The sequence below is a fragment of the Cervus canadensis genome, chromosome 11, assembly GCF_019320065.1.
Source record: "Cervus canadensis isolate Bull #8, Minnesota chromosome 11, ASM1932006v1, whole genome shotgun sequence".
Taxonomy (NCBI): domain Eukaryota; kingdom Metazoa; phylum Chordata; class Mammalia; order Artiodactyla; family Cervidae; genus Cervus; species Cervus canadensis.
The window spans coordinates 60551330-60564876 of NC_057396.1; the positions used below are offsets into that span (position 1 = coordinate 60551330).

At 44.6% G+C, this 13547-nt stretch overlaps 1 protein-coding gene across 1 annotated transcript in view; it reads right to left on the reverse strand.

Annotated features, from left to right (window-relative positions):
* Window positions 1-360: 360 nt before the first annotated feature.
* PAMR1 (peptidase domain containing associated with muscle regeneration 1) overlaps window positions 361-13547 on the reverse strand; it is a 76804-nt gene continuing 63617 nt past the window's right edge. The window contains exons 7-11 of the mRNA XM_043481692.1: window positions 9395-9607; window positions 6687-6753; window positions 4175-4407; window positions 2854-3146; window positions 361-1427 (exon numbers count right to left, since the gene is read on the reverse strand). Coding sequence (XP_043337627.1) covers window positions 891-1427; window positions 2854-3146; window positions 4175-4407; window positions 6687-6753; window positions 9395-9607 — 1343 coding nt within the window. The 3' untranslated portion in view covers window positions 361-890. The remainder of the gene's footprint in view (window positions 1428-2853; window positions 3147-4174; window positions 4408-6686; window positions 6754-9394; window positions 9608-13547) is intronic.

The window sequence follows — 13547 nt, forward strand, 5'->3', positions numbered from 1 at the left end:
AATCGAGTGTGAATAAATAGGTGATTCCAATTCAGATGCTATCAAAATATATCCTAGAGATTTCTGGAGGTTCCAAGCAGAGTTTTGTGCTTGAATGTAGAACAGGAGAACCAAAGGGGTCACTAGAAATTGTCAAGGCCCTGGTATTTTCCTCTGCTTGTACCTTGTCTAATGGTGCCCATCCCCTCTCTCCCCTGCCCTATGAACAGCAAACTGCAGGCACTGGCATTGAAAAGATGGCACTGGCTTTGCTATATGCATTCTTTGGGAATGATGATCTATTAAAAGGCTGCCCCCAGCCACCGGTCCCAACACAGGTAGCTCAAAAAGGCTGCAGGCAGAAATCAGAGCCATAGGACATGTGTTCCGTGGGTCAGAAGCCAACCCTGGTTTTATTAAAGTATGTACAGGCGACTGGGAAGGAAAAAGACCACTCTGTGATATGGCCAATGCCACAGTCAGGCTTGCTGTCCGGGGCTGGCCTGCCTGTGGCTCTTTGGAAGTCAGTCTGGTTGGAGCCTTGGAAGAGACCTGATGAATCCGGTCTTGACCTTCTCTCGACCACAGCTGACCATGGCATCTGCAGCACTAAAAGGGGGGCAGGGAAGGCCACTGGGTTGGTTGAATGGGGTGAATTTCTCTGCCACTCACATCGTCTCTTTGGAAGAAACTGAGTTCTTTCAAGCAGCGTGGTAATCTTCCCAGGACCCCAGCAGTCAGGGAAGCAGTGGCCTACCAGAAAGTAAGCTCAACTCGCCCTCCACTGGTTTTGAAATCAGAAACCCAGGCACAGCCAAATTCAGGGGCGGAATCCCACTTCGGGTCCACACCGCCCCGGCTGACACGTACACGGAAGGCTGCACAGAAACGCTCCTCCAGGGGCCTGCGGCTCACTTCATGTTTCTCTCAATCCAGTCTTTAAAAGGCAGCACTTTGGTGAAGGCCGTGGAGAGGCTGTGGCTGCACGTCTTGTCGTAGCTCCAGCTGACCAGCCCCACCAGGTGCCAGCGGGGCTCCGGGGACGCCCGGCCCGGGAAGGACACGGCCGCGATGCCACCCGTCTCAGCCGTGCAGATGTCGGAAGGGGCCGTGGGGTCGCGGCCGGCACAGAACATGTTGTCCGTGACGCTCACGGGGATGCCCTGCTCCTCGTGCTGCTCCTCACACAGCAGTGGGTCCGCCACCCTCACCACCCCCGAGCGCAGCGCATCGTCCTTGTAGCCGGGGCTCCTGGTGTCCGCCAGGACGTTCCAGCCGGCCACGGTGATGCGGGACTCCTGGAAGGAGGTGCTGAGATCCCGAGGGGCCGCCAGGCAGATGGGCTGGACGCGGGTGCTGATGCGAGCCTTGTCCAGGAGCTTCAGGATGGCAATGTCCGTATCCAGCAGGATGGGGTCGTAGTTCGGATGGAGGATGATTGCAGAAATCTACAAAGGTAAAGAATGGACAGCAGTAGTGAGCGGCCGACTCCACGGTGATGGCAACAGGCAAGCCCCGGGGCTCAATTATTGGGAGAAAATGTCTGAGAGCCAGCTGCAATTGTTCGGACACACTTCGCTCAATGGATCATGGAAAGCAATTGCTCTGTTTCCAGGGTTGCAAACTGAAATGCCGACCAGGGCTGGCAGGTGGTTTTTAAATAAGTGGAGTGGACAAGTGAGGCTTTGGAGAACGGGAGTGTACAACCTATGCAGAGTGGGCAGCTGCCACTTTGCTTAACTGACTACTGCCACGCAGAGATGCTCATTTTGCCAAAGGATAGACTCCAGACCTCTGGCTGAAACCTCCTGGCTTTTAAATGTTGGCAAATAACTGATTAAAAAAATATGCATTAGCACTATCAAAACACAAACCTCAACAGGCTACCAGCTGGCAACCTCTGGTCCACTGTAAACATTTCATTTACCCTCAAGCCAGTAAGAGAGAGCTACACCTAGGGTGGTCCACAAGACTTTTCCACCAAGCCTCCCCTGATTGTCCCCATTCTTGCTCATCACCCTCTTTGATGGAGCCCCCTGGAGCTTACATCTGTGATACGCTGTAACATTTTTATAGACTTGTTCTATATCTGAGCTCATTTACCCAGGGATTCTATTGTGCTGGATTAGTCACAATATACTAGTCTGTCTCTTCACCTAGCCTGTGGACTCTTGAGGGCAAAAGTCATGCCTTGTTCAGTTCTGTGTGTATTCCCAGTGAATGGCATGCTGTGGGAACTCAACAATAGATGGATGGATGGACAGGTGGATGAGCTAGATTGCATGAGAGGGTGGATGGTACAGATGGAGGGAGGGAGGGAGGGAAAGAAAATAATATTAGAAATTTATTAGGAGCCTCTATGTCCTCACAGTCTCCCTAGCACCATGTCCTAAACATAATAGGTAGTTGGTTACCTTTTGATGACCCCAATGATAGAAGATATTTTTTATTATCTTATATAAAAATTTTTTTGGGGGGAAGACTCCATAGTCTTTCTAGATGCCCCTTTCTAGTATCTGCCAATAATTAAAGATTAGGCATCTAGGTGGCACAGTTGGTAAAGAATCTGCTTGCCAATGCAGGAGATGCTAAAGACATGGGTTCAATCTCTGGGTCAGGAAGATCCCCTGCAGGAGGGCATGGCAATCCACTCCAGTATGCTTGCCTGGAGAATTCCATGGACAGAGGTGCCTGGTGGACTACACCACCGGGTCACAAGAGTCCGACAGTACTGAGCAACTAAGCATGCATGTGCCTAATATTTCCAGGCTCTGGACTGGATGCCAAGGTGACAGACTGACAGGATAACTGCTCTCCCGGTGCTGGGAGCTGCCGAGAAAGAAACCGGACCTCCAGGCTGCAGCCCTCTCTCACCCGCAAGCTCTGGATGCTCTTCTCATCCCGGTCGTCATCCCTGTAGAATTTCCCCAGGACGACTTTGAGGTCTGCCGTCTTGATCACGGTGACCCTCCCCAGGTCGGTGACGCAGTGGGCAGCCACCACCACGGTGCGCTCGTTGACCAGGGCGCCGCTGCAGACCAGAAACCAGGCATCCTTGTGCAGACTGCCCCCGTGCACCCCGCCGGCCCTCCTGTAGATGGCAGCCTGCCACGGCCAGCGCGTGCCCTGGGTCTTCGGAGCAGAGGTGTTCTCGGTTTTCCCACAGACTATGGAGAAAGCACCAGCTCAGTGAGATACATTCAGACCTTCCCATCCAGAGGGGAAGATCTGCTGCAGGAGGGCATGGTGTCAGTCAACCACAGAGCACATATCTGGAAAGGTGGGCCCTACAGGTGTCAAGATCACAGAGCATCTAACCTGTTTTTTTTTTTTTTTCTCTTTAAATACTAATCAACCACCTTAACATGCTTGGCTATAAAGTTGAGGGTTATAATCGGGAGTCTTACCATCCCATGCACTTACTGGGTAAGTTGCCTAATTCCTTAGAGCCTCAGTCTTCCTGCCTGCAAAATGGATACAGTAATCACAACTGTCTCCTAGGTTCTTGCAGAGAGTGGATGAGATGATGTATATAAACAGACTCAAAATATCATGACTATTACTATAAAGATGACCACCTCGAACTAAGCCATACTCTTCTCCTCTGACAAAAAAGATGGGGGTAGTAGCTTAGTAATGTGCAAACTCCCATTCCGGACATTTCCATATATTATCTCAGTAATCATTATTATAACCTGTAAGTGACTGATACCTCATTACTTACTAACAGTAATTAATTAATTAAGTAAGTAAGTAATTACTAACAGTAATTAAATAGGAAGTAAGTAATTAATACCATTGGGTGATGAGGATGAAAACTGGGGCTCAGGTGACCAATATGATGTAACTAGAAGTTCTCTGGCACTTTTAACCCCTCCCTACTTGGTGTTTAATGACTGTTCTGTCCCTTTTCTCCAAGTAAATGTGATAAAATCATCCACAAGAAAGTATGCCCCCTCTTCCTCAAAAATTCGTCTAAGATTTAATCATCTTTCCTGGGTAATAAGTTTAAGCCAAAGGAAGGAAACTCTAACTGTGGAATTTCAGACTTCACCAAGCTGGGGGAAAGTATTAGAGGACTATTCTTTTGGACAAGGATTTTTTCCCCCAAAAGTCTTCAACAGGGTCAGGGGCTTTTCACAGGCAGGCATGGGAGATTCAAGCTGCTTTAGCCCAAGGATGAGCCTTGACTCACTAGGGATGCAGGACGGGGCACGCCCACTCCACTTTCCAGTCCTTAGACACGTCCTCCGGCTGCTGCCCAGGCGGCGGTAGAAGGGTGAGATGCACTCGTACTGGAGCTGGGTGTGGAGATGTTGGTACCCAGGTGGCAGGTCTCCGAAGGGAAGGACTGGCTTCTTCGTAGGGGCGTCCTGCAGTTTCTGCTTGCTGAAGGCTGATGAGTATAGCTGGTGTAATGGCGTCTCCCTGCATCACGGCAGAGGGGCCCGGAGAGAGAGGAGGGCAGGAGACAGTCATTATAGCGCTTTTAGTATCCATGCCAAGCTCCATGAAGATGTTTGGTTACAAAGGAAGAAAACAACAGCTATCTCGTCCTCTGTGTGTGTGTGACTTGCTCTCCCTTTCTCCTCTTACCTCTCTGTCTCTCTCACACACACACACATCTTTTCTACCACTGAACAGATTTTCTTGCACACTTCAACCTTCTATTTATTTCTCCATTTCCATTTCTGGCATGCCTCCAGCTACCCAGGGTTTTAACCAAAGAGCATAATATCTGACATAATAGCTGCTATCCAAAGGTATGCTATACACGCACACACACACACCAATTAATTGTGAAATTAAACAAGAAAAGAAGTTAATTTCAACGAAAGAAATCTGGGCGACTGCTCTGCTCTAACCATTATCATAATGGAGCAATATAAGGAATTGACTCGAACTAAACTGTGTTGATACAGTAGCTTGATTTAGCAATTAACGGATGTAATTAGTCCACCTCAGAGAATAGAATCTTCTCTCAGAGCACATTGATTGGGAGAAATAAGAAGCGTTGTGTGCAAATGTGAAAAGGCCTTTTAAATGAGCCCTGAAGTTGAAGCCCCAGAGGCCACTCTGGGGTCCTTGGGAGAGAGGTATGCACACTACACAGCTTGTGCTCATTTTACATCAGTTCATAATGACTTTAACTGACATGTTAGATTTCCTTTAGGAATCAATGTTTTCATCCCTGTTTAATGCATGGAGAAAGGAAGCCCAGAGAGGTAGGTGGGGATACTGAAGGGCACATAGGAAGCTAAGACAGGACCCCAGACAGTAGCACTGGGCAGTCACACTTCTCACCCTGATGTCCCTACCATACCAATCCAATACCATTGTAAGAAATGCTTCATGTGTCCGTACAATGCTTTGCTCAGAGCGAAATATTCCACCTCCATTGATTCCATTCGACAAATCTTTAGCTCATATTTAGGACCAGGTCTGAGGCTCAGGGGGCTTTTGTACTCGCAAACAAGCTCAGGTTTAGGCCACTGAAGGTATGCAGTGCCTTTGGGGGTTCTTGGGTGAGCCTGGCTGCTGAGACCATCATATCCTTGCCCCAGCAGCAAATCTTCCAGGAAGATATTTGCCTTGCATTTAATCCTTAACAATTTCTAGAGGCAAACATTATTGTGACTACCCTTATATTTGAAAAGAGGAAACTAAAGGCTCTGCAAGCTTAAAAATTTGCCCAAGAATAGCCAGCACTAAAGAGAGATAACAGAAACAGCTCTTGAGCCCGTCCATCCAATCCAGTCATTCACTCATTCACTATTTTGGGGGTGTCCACGATGCGGCAGGCACTATTCTAGGCACTAGAAGTTCAGCATGAACTAAACAGAAAATGTTCTTGCGCATGTAACTTTCACAATTTTTTTGGTGGGTTGTGAGGAGACAGAAATTGAACAAATAAACAAACAAATGTCAGGACAATAGAACAATAGGATGCCAAGGTGAAAATTGGAGATCTCTGTAAAGGTCAGAGAATATTGGGTAAAGAAGTTAGCTCAGCAGTCAGGGTGGACGTAAGGTTGCTATCTTTTTTAAAGGATGGTCATGGAGGGTCTCTTTGCCAGGTAAAAACTGAGTAGGGAACTGAAGGAAGCCAGGCATTAAGCATCGTTGAAATCCAGTGGAAGCAACTTCCCTAGCTTGCCACCAGGGGTCCCCAGCTCTATCTTTCCAGGAGAAAGACTAGGTGGACCCCCTGCCCACCCCTCACCCCCCACCCACTGAGGCTTCACATCCTTCATCAGGGGCTAGTCATTCATCTCTGGTTCCTAGCTCCACCAGCCTACCTTATCTGATTGATCACTACCAAGGACATCTTCCTAAGCCACAACTGACTGTGTTTGGTAGGAATGCCATGTCCCTAAAAGCTGCATGATAAATACGCAGTCATTTTAGGAGGACTCAAGTATTAAAATCCAGCTCCTCAAAGGCCATCTTAGTCTGGCTTCCCACCAGCCACTGACTTTCCCACGATCCAGTGAAACCTGTACATCTTCCAACAGTTGCTACCTCTTGGCTAAAGGCAGCTAGCTAATAAGCCTCCATCTAACAAGCCCTTTTCTTTCCTGGCAAGTCAAAACGGAGTGTCCCTAAGAAACCTCAGACTGTCTTTGGCCAAACACAAATAGGGAAAGGGGGTGGAGAAAGGAATGTTCATTTGCCTTTAAAGCAGAGTTCAGGTGTTTCAACCTCACCTTGACTGAACCTGCATTGGAAGAACTTTCCGCCTCACCAGGTCTGAGATCTTTGGTTCTCGGCAGGCTAGGAAAAAAAAGATAACGCTGCATAATCCTTTTCCATACTAATCGTTCACACCATGGATTCAGGTTGATACCTGACCACCCTCTCTGGACACCAGGGCACATTCCCCAGGCTCTCAGAGGTGAGACGTGTCAGCCAAGCATGAACAGCTTGCTTAGCAAAAAAGGATGCTGAGAGACTTCCCTGGTGGTCCAGTGGTTAAGAATCCACCTGCCAATGAAGGAGAGCCAGGTCCGATCCCTTGTCCAGGAAGATCCCACATGCTGCAGGGCAACTAAGCCTGTGAGCCACAAATACTGAGCCCATGCTCTAGAGTCTGTACTCTATAACAAGCAAAGCCACCCTGATGAGAAGCCCATGGTGCAACTAAGCCCCAGCATGGCCCAAAGTAAATAAGTGAATTTTTTTAAAAACAGAGCATGCTGAGTTTCATTTATTAATAAAAAGGTAGCCTCCTTGGTAGAACCCAAGTAGAATAAACATGTCTGCAGAGCTGCTCCCCCCAGGTGATATGAAAGTGTGAAAGGATTAGTTGCTCAGTTGTGTCCGACTCTTTGTGACCCCATAGACTGTAGCCCACCAGGCTCCTCTGTCCATGGGATTCTCTAGGCAAGAGTACTGGAGTGGGTTGCCATGCCCTCCTCCAGGGGATCTTCCCAACCCAGGGATCAAACCCATGTCTCCTGCCTTGCAGGCAGATTCTTTCCTGCCTGAGCCACCAGGGAAGCCCAGTGATATGAAGCAACAGTAGTTAATAGAATTATCCATTCACGTAAATTGTATTAGCAAACTAGATCAATATGGAATAAAGGCCAAGGGCAAGGTTCTAAAATATAGCCCAAGATAGGAAATCACAAGGTTCTCATTTAAAACTGAACAGCAGTGTCAACCAACAATAAGTCTTGAGTAACTGATTCCTCCAGGTCCTTTCTCTGCGATTAAGGCTTCTAATGATCCTTTGAGGGCAACTCAAAGCCTGGTTTAATTTTGTTGAAGTCTCTCTTTCTTCACAAGTGAAAAGGAATCCTTCCCATCTCACTTTCCCAATCAAGCAGCCAACATTTGTCTAATTAGCAACCTAGGGAACTCTAGTTGTATTAATTTGTAAGAGAAGGGTTGACAAAAAATCTCCAAGGACATAGGTAACACCAGTTCCATACCTAATGAAATCAAGAATCATAGTCTGTGCTGGTGGGGATGAAGGTCACTCCTGGCTAAAGTCTAAAGCCTTCCTTTCACAAACTTGTTCTTTTATTCCTTTCCCCATGATTCAGGTTGTTGACAAACACTCAGAAGGCAAAGTGGAGGACTGAAGCAATTATCTGGATAATCTAGGTGAAGGATATGATTTTCTTCCCAGGAAACAGAGAGATAGTTGTGTGTGTGTGTGTGTGCGCGTGTGTGTGTTTGTGTGTGTGTTGCTTGCTCAGTCCTGCCGCTGAAAAGAGAGCTGTTGTTGACCTGGAGCAACAAGTGAATCAACTTGATAAAAAACTATGGGGCTCCCCCGGTGGCTCAGTAGTAGGGATCCACCTGCTAATGCAGGAGACACTGGTTTGATCCCTGATCCTGGAAGATCCACATACCATGGAGCAACCAAGCCTGTGTGCCACAACTACTAATCCCGGAAACCTGTGCTCTAGAGCCTGGAAACCTCACCGACTGAGCCTACCCACCCTAGAGCCCGTCCTCCGCAACAAGAGAAGCCCCTGCAGCAAAGAGCAGCCTCCACTCTCCACAACTAGAGAAAAGCCTGTGCAGCAACAAAGACCCGGCACAGCCAAAAATAAATAAAAAGTAGATAGATAAATAAAATAAATAAAAAGTAGATAGATAAATAAAAGAAACCACATATGCCTACTGTCATGGAGTCAGGTCCAAACTTCCTTATGCAATGTCCCATTTGTTCTGGTCTCAAACTACCCTTTAAAATTTACCTCCCAGATTCCCCGATTGACTCATTTTTTTACTTACCATGATTCTTTCACTTCTGCCTATACCACTTTTTGTCTTCCAACTGGAATATCGTCCCAATACCTCTCTATCTTAGTAAATCCTTCCCTGCTTCCCAGAGGGGCTCCAGTCCCCCTAGCTACAGGAGAACTGGAGCTCATATTTCTCAGAATACACACCACTCATTTGCTCTATAACTCTCCTTTGAACGTTCAAGGGTTTATTGTCTTTTAAAGATGCTTTTAAACATTTTAACATTTCAAACTTCCCTCCACACAGGCTGCCAGGGATGATGTGTCTATTGTGGCTTTTATTTCTTGCATTGATTTAATGTTGCACAGGGAGTAGATAAATGTAGCCATATAAATGCATATTAATTGTTTCAGTTCTATCCTTGGGGTTACACATAAAAAACAGCCTTGTCATCTCTCTAAACTGCTCTGATAGCTACATCTCTCTTCTTGATCACATCAAGACATTGTGATGAGGATAAACTGGTTCTTTGGCAGTCTAAAAAAGAAGCACATGTTTTATGGATGGTTTTCAAAATAATAATGTATGGTTTCAGTAAGAACTTAAAAGAGAAAGGCAATTTTTTTTCCAGGGCTTCAAAAACAGGTATGGGAGCTACCAAAATGTCCAGCAACTCCACTTATCTCTACAGACTTCAGAAATATTTGCCAGTTACCTTTTATACAGATTGGCTGTTTCCCTGACCACTCTCCATTCTGCTGGCAAGTTCTCATCTCATTACCACTGAGAACATAGGAGCCGTTACAAAAGAAGGTCAGGACGGTGCCGATTTTTGCATAGCGGCCATGGATAAGCCCAGGGCCTCCTGTGATTTTCTTGTACCCATTGACTGGGCCCCCAGGGTCTGAGCAGTTTCTTTCTTCAAGGACTGAAAGTAAAAAGAAAAGAAAAGAAAAGGAGAGTTATTAAGAGTCTGAAGCATTTCATTTTAGCACTGAATCTTTTCACATCTCATTGAATTAAAAATGCAGTGATATGGAGCCTGCTAACAATGGTATTCAGAGGAATTACCAAGAGAGAACGCATAACCAGAAAAATGCACGCATTAGACATATCTTCTTGTTTTAGCAATTTATTCTTAAATTGAGAACTGTTTCATACCATATATATATATATAAATTTGACACCACATCAGGCTCTCATGTAATCACATTCATTTGCCTCCCAAATTTGTGAAAGCTGGACAGGCCTGGATAAAATAAACATTTTGCCTAGATTTTATGATCAGTGTGCGAGGATTATCGGTTTTCAGTATTGTAATATCATCTCCTTCATTCCCTAAAGCTTGGGCAATTACACCAAACTACTCAGTTTCCTATTTGTGTTATACCCAGAAAGTAGAATAGATTAGAAATGAGAGTACGTTTATGAATTTAGATTTTCTATTCCATCTGCCAGAACACTGGGTGTGTTAAAAGTTGTAATTAAAAAACACTAGAGGCAATATAAATTCAGAGATACAACAAATTCCCCTAATTTCCAAATAGAACTTTTCATCTAAACATTTAACAATACTCATTATAGGAGATCTCTATTCTCTCATTCACGCTGCACAGCTACTTAGTGTAAAATTGGCATCAACAAAACTATCCTGAGCATCAAACAGGATATTAGATATATGCTGGAAATATTCGATCAGCTAGACAATATATTTTTCTCAGATGGATTATGGTACAATACTGAGTATTACTTGCCTAAGGATAGAGTAAGTCCCCTTAGAATTCAACCTTTAATTACTGAGTTTAGATACCAATCACTCTATCAGGCTCCCTAGTCTCTTTTTAATCATTTTTCTAAGATATGGGCTCATCCCTATAAAACAGGGACTTTCCAGGTGTCTCGATGGTAAAGAATCCGCCTGCCAATACAGGAGACACAGGTTTGATCTCTCATCCAGGAAGATGCCCCTGGAGCAGGAAATGGCCACCCACTCCAGCATTCTTGCCTGAAAAGTCCCACGGACAGAGGTGCCTGGCGAGGTAGCAGAGAGTCAGACACAGCTGAGTCCAAAAAACAGTCACCACACAGCACAGTTATGCACTGACATTCTTTTCTTCCCTTAAGTGTCCCAGTTACCTTTCAAACAACTCACTTGCTTGCCTCCAGGCAAGAGATGAATATCCATTCCTATAACACTTTTACAATATTTCAGAACTAAAAATTAATAAATTGTTCCTATGTGCAATTTGGCATGGTTGTTAAAACCGCTCAAGCTCCTGGTTTGTCTATGCTAAGACTGCTCATAGCTCACATGACAGATGATCTCAATGACACTGTGTGCTTTGGACTATGCATTCTGAGCGATCTCCCTGGTGGTTGATGCCAAAGCCCCATTTTAAATGTCAAAAAGGGATCTCACTGAGTGAGTTGTTTAAAAATACCAAAATGGCATAGAGAAGGCACTGTACTTTTTGAAGCTTCAAGTGGACTCAGGAAAATCCCAGTGTTTATACTTCCAGGAATCCCTGGATGATGTGGAACAAAGAGGCAGAAAGAGCTTTCCATATTGCTTCATTGACGGGCCACCTTCTTATAGTACAGACTCATTCAAAGCTGAATATGTAGCCCAGAAACAACCAGGAGGAGCCCACAGACTTCAATCATCTCAAAAACATATGTCATACCTGCAAGTTTTAGAGAATGGAATTCACCGTCAACATAAAAATCAATGTCTCATAAAAGCCTGTGTTACTAGCTTTTGACAAAATTTAGCTCTGGAAACCCTGGGTCTGTATTCTCACACGGCAAGAATCAGCTGGTGCGGGGAGGAGCTCTCTACTTAGGATCACGTTCTTGCCTTGGTCACAGTCCCCACCCACCAGCTGCCTGGTCCCCGCAGAGACTTCAATCTGTGACCAGTTAGACTATCAAAGGGCTATGATTTGTGTAATTCAAGTGTCGTTCCTCATTCATTTTAAACTTTGCTTGCTAGAGATCACGGCCAAGAAAGACTGAGTGATACTTAAGACCTGTCCTGGAATATGGAAAGAAAATGAGCTAGCCTCTAGCCATGTCAGCCTCAGTTACAATACAAGAAATCACTTCTACTGTAAGCCTAATCATTGGATTTTTCTCCTCTTAGAAGTAAGTACCTTCACGGTCCATTAGGCTTCCACTTCATGATCGCCTATGTGAGAGATGGGTCCTATTTCTATTACATTTCATGTGGGTTTAACTGGCAGGAACCTTGGAGAGCTCTTAAGCCCTTCTAGGTAATAAAGCCTCATGACCATCCAGGTTCTTCATGTCATTGAAAAGGGTTTAAAGGATGATTTAAAGGGCAACAGATTCAAGATATCTAAACACGTCTGCCCAAGGCAGACGAATTCTGCCACATTTTTATAATTCTTAAATGCATATTCCTTTATAACATGACATGTTGGAATCAAGACACATGCCTACTTTTCTTGTAGGTCTACTTCTCTTTCATTTGGTTTTAAGTTATGCTCACGAAATACGACCAGGGTTGAGCAGGATGATGCTTCCAAGGGAAAGTTCAATGGAAGGTGAGACCATGTGGCTGAAATTCTAGAGAAATATAGATGTTAGAAATAGATTCATAAAGGATTCAGATAATGGAGCTGTCTGACACGACTTAAAAATAAATAGACTGAAAATATTCAAGGAAATAAAATACAAAATTGAGGACTTTGGAAGAAAACTTTCACCTTAAAAAGTAACCCAAGGAGAAATCTAGAACACAAAAGTTATAGTGACATAAAGTAAAAAATTCAGTGGATGAGTTTAACAGTAAATCAGATACAACTGAAGGATACCGACGAACTGAAAGATAGCTTCAAAGAAAAGACTCAAAATGAAGCCTAAGAAACAAAAAGATGAAACATGTACCGGAAAATGTAAAGATATAGTAAGAAGGTTAATAAATACATGTAACTGGCATCCCAGGAGAAAAGAGAGAGAATAGAGAAAAACCAATAGGTAAGGAGAGAACAACTGAGATTTTTCTGATGAAAGACACTGACCTACAGATTTACAAGGTCCCAAGTCAGATAAGTACAAAGAAAATCACACACAGACATAGCGTGTAAAGCTGTTCAAAATCAAAACGAAAGAAAGAACGTTTAAGCAGCCAAAGGGAGAAAAGGACTGGAAATGCATACTCTAAAATAATTACTGGTTTGTAACATTGAGAATGTTTCTTGCTTCTTTCTACTATTTTTTTCGTTTTATAATCAGAAAATGTAGCCATAAAATTTTGTATTTTATAATTTTGTTGTTGTCCTATAGCTATTATTTTTTAAAGTGTCAGGGAAATGGTTTGGGTATCCCCCGATAAGCCTATAAATCTAGCACTAAGTCTTCATGCCTTTTTCGTGTATGCTCCCAGACTCCCTCTGACCCCTGCAAATCTCTCTGCTGCTACTGCTGCTAAGTCACTTCAGTCGTGTCTGCCTCTGTGTGATCCCAGAGACGGCAGCCCACCAGGCTCCCCTGTCCCTGGGATTCTCCAGGCTAGAACACTGGAGTGGGTTGCCGTTTCCTTCTCCAGCAAATCTCTTTACCATCTTGCATAACCACAGTGTAATCCGACGTTCCATGAACTCAGATTTAAACGTTTTGTCACTAGACTCTGGTGGGAAAATAGTGGCCTCCAGGATCAGATAGCTATAGGCTCAAATATACAGGTATTCAACAAATGTCTGCTTGTGGGTGGAAAGAATAAAGGCTAAAATGTACTCATTCTTCCACTTAATAAACTAGGGCCTGGGAAAACTAATTTTTTCAGGTCTTGTTTTCCTCCTCTATAAAGCAAGATAATAACACTTTTCTGGTTGGTCTGATTTTGA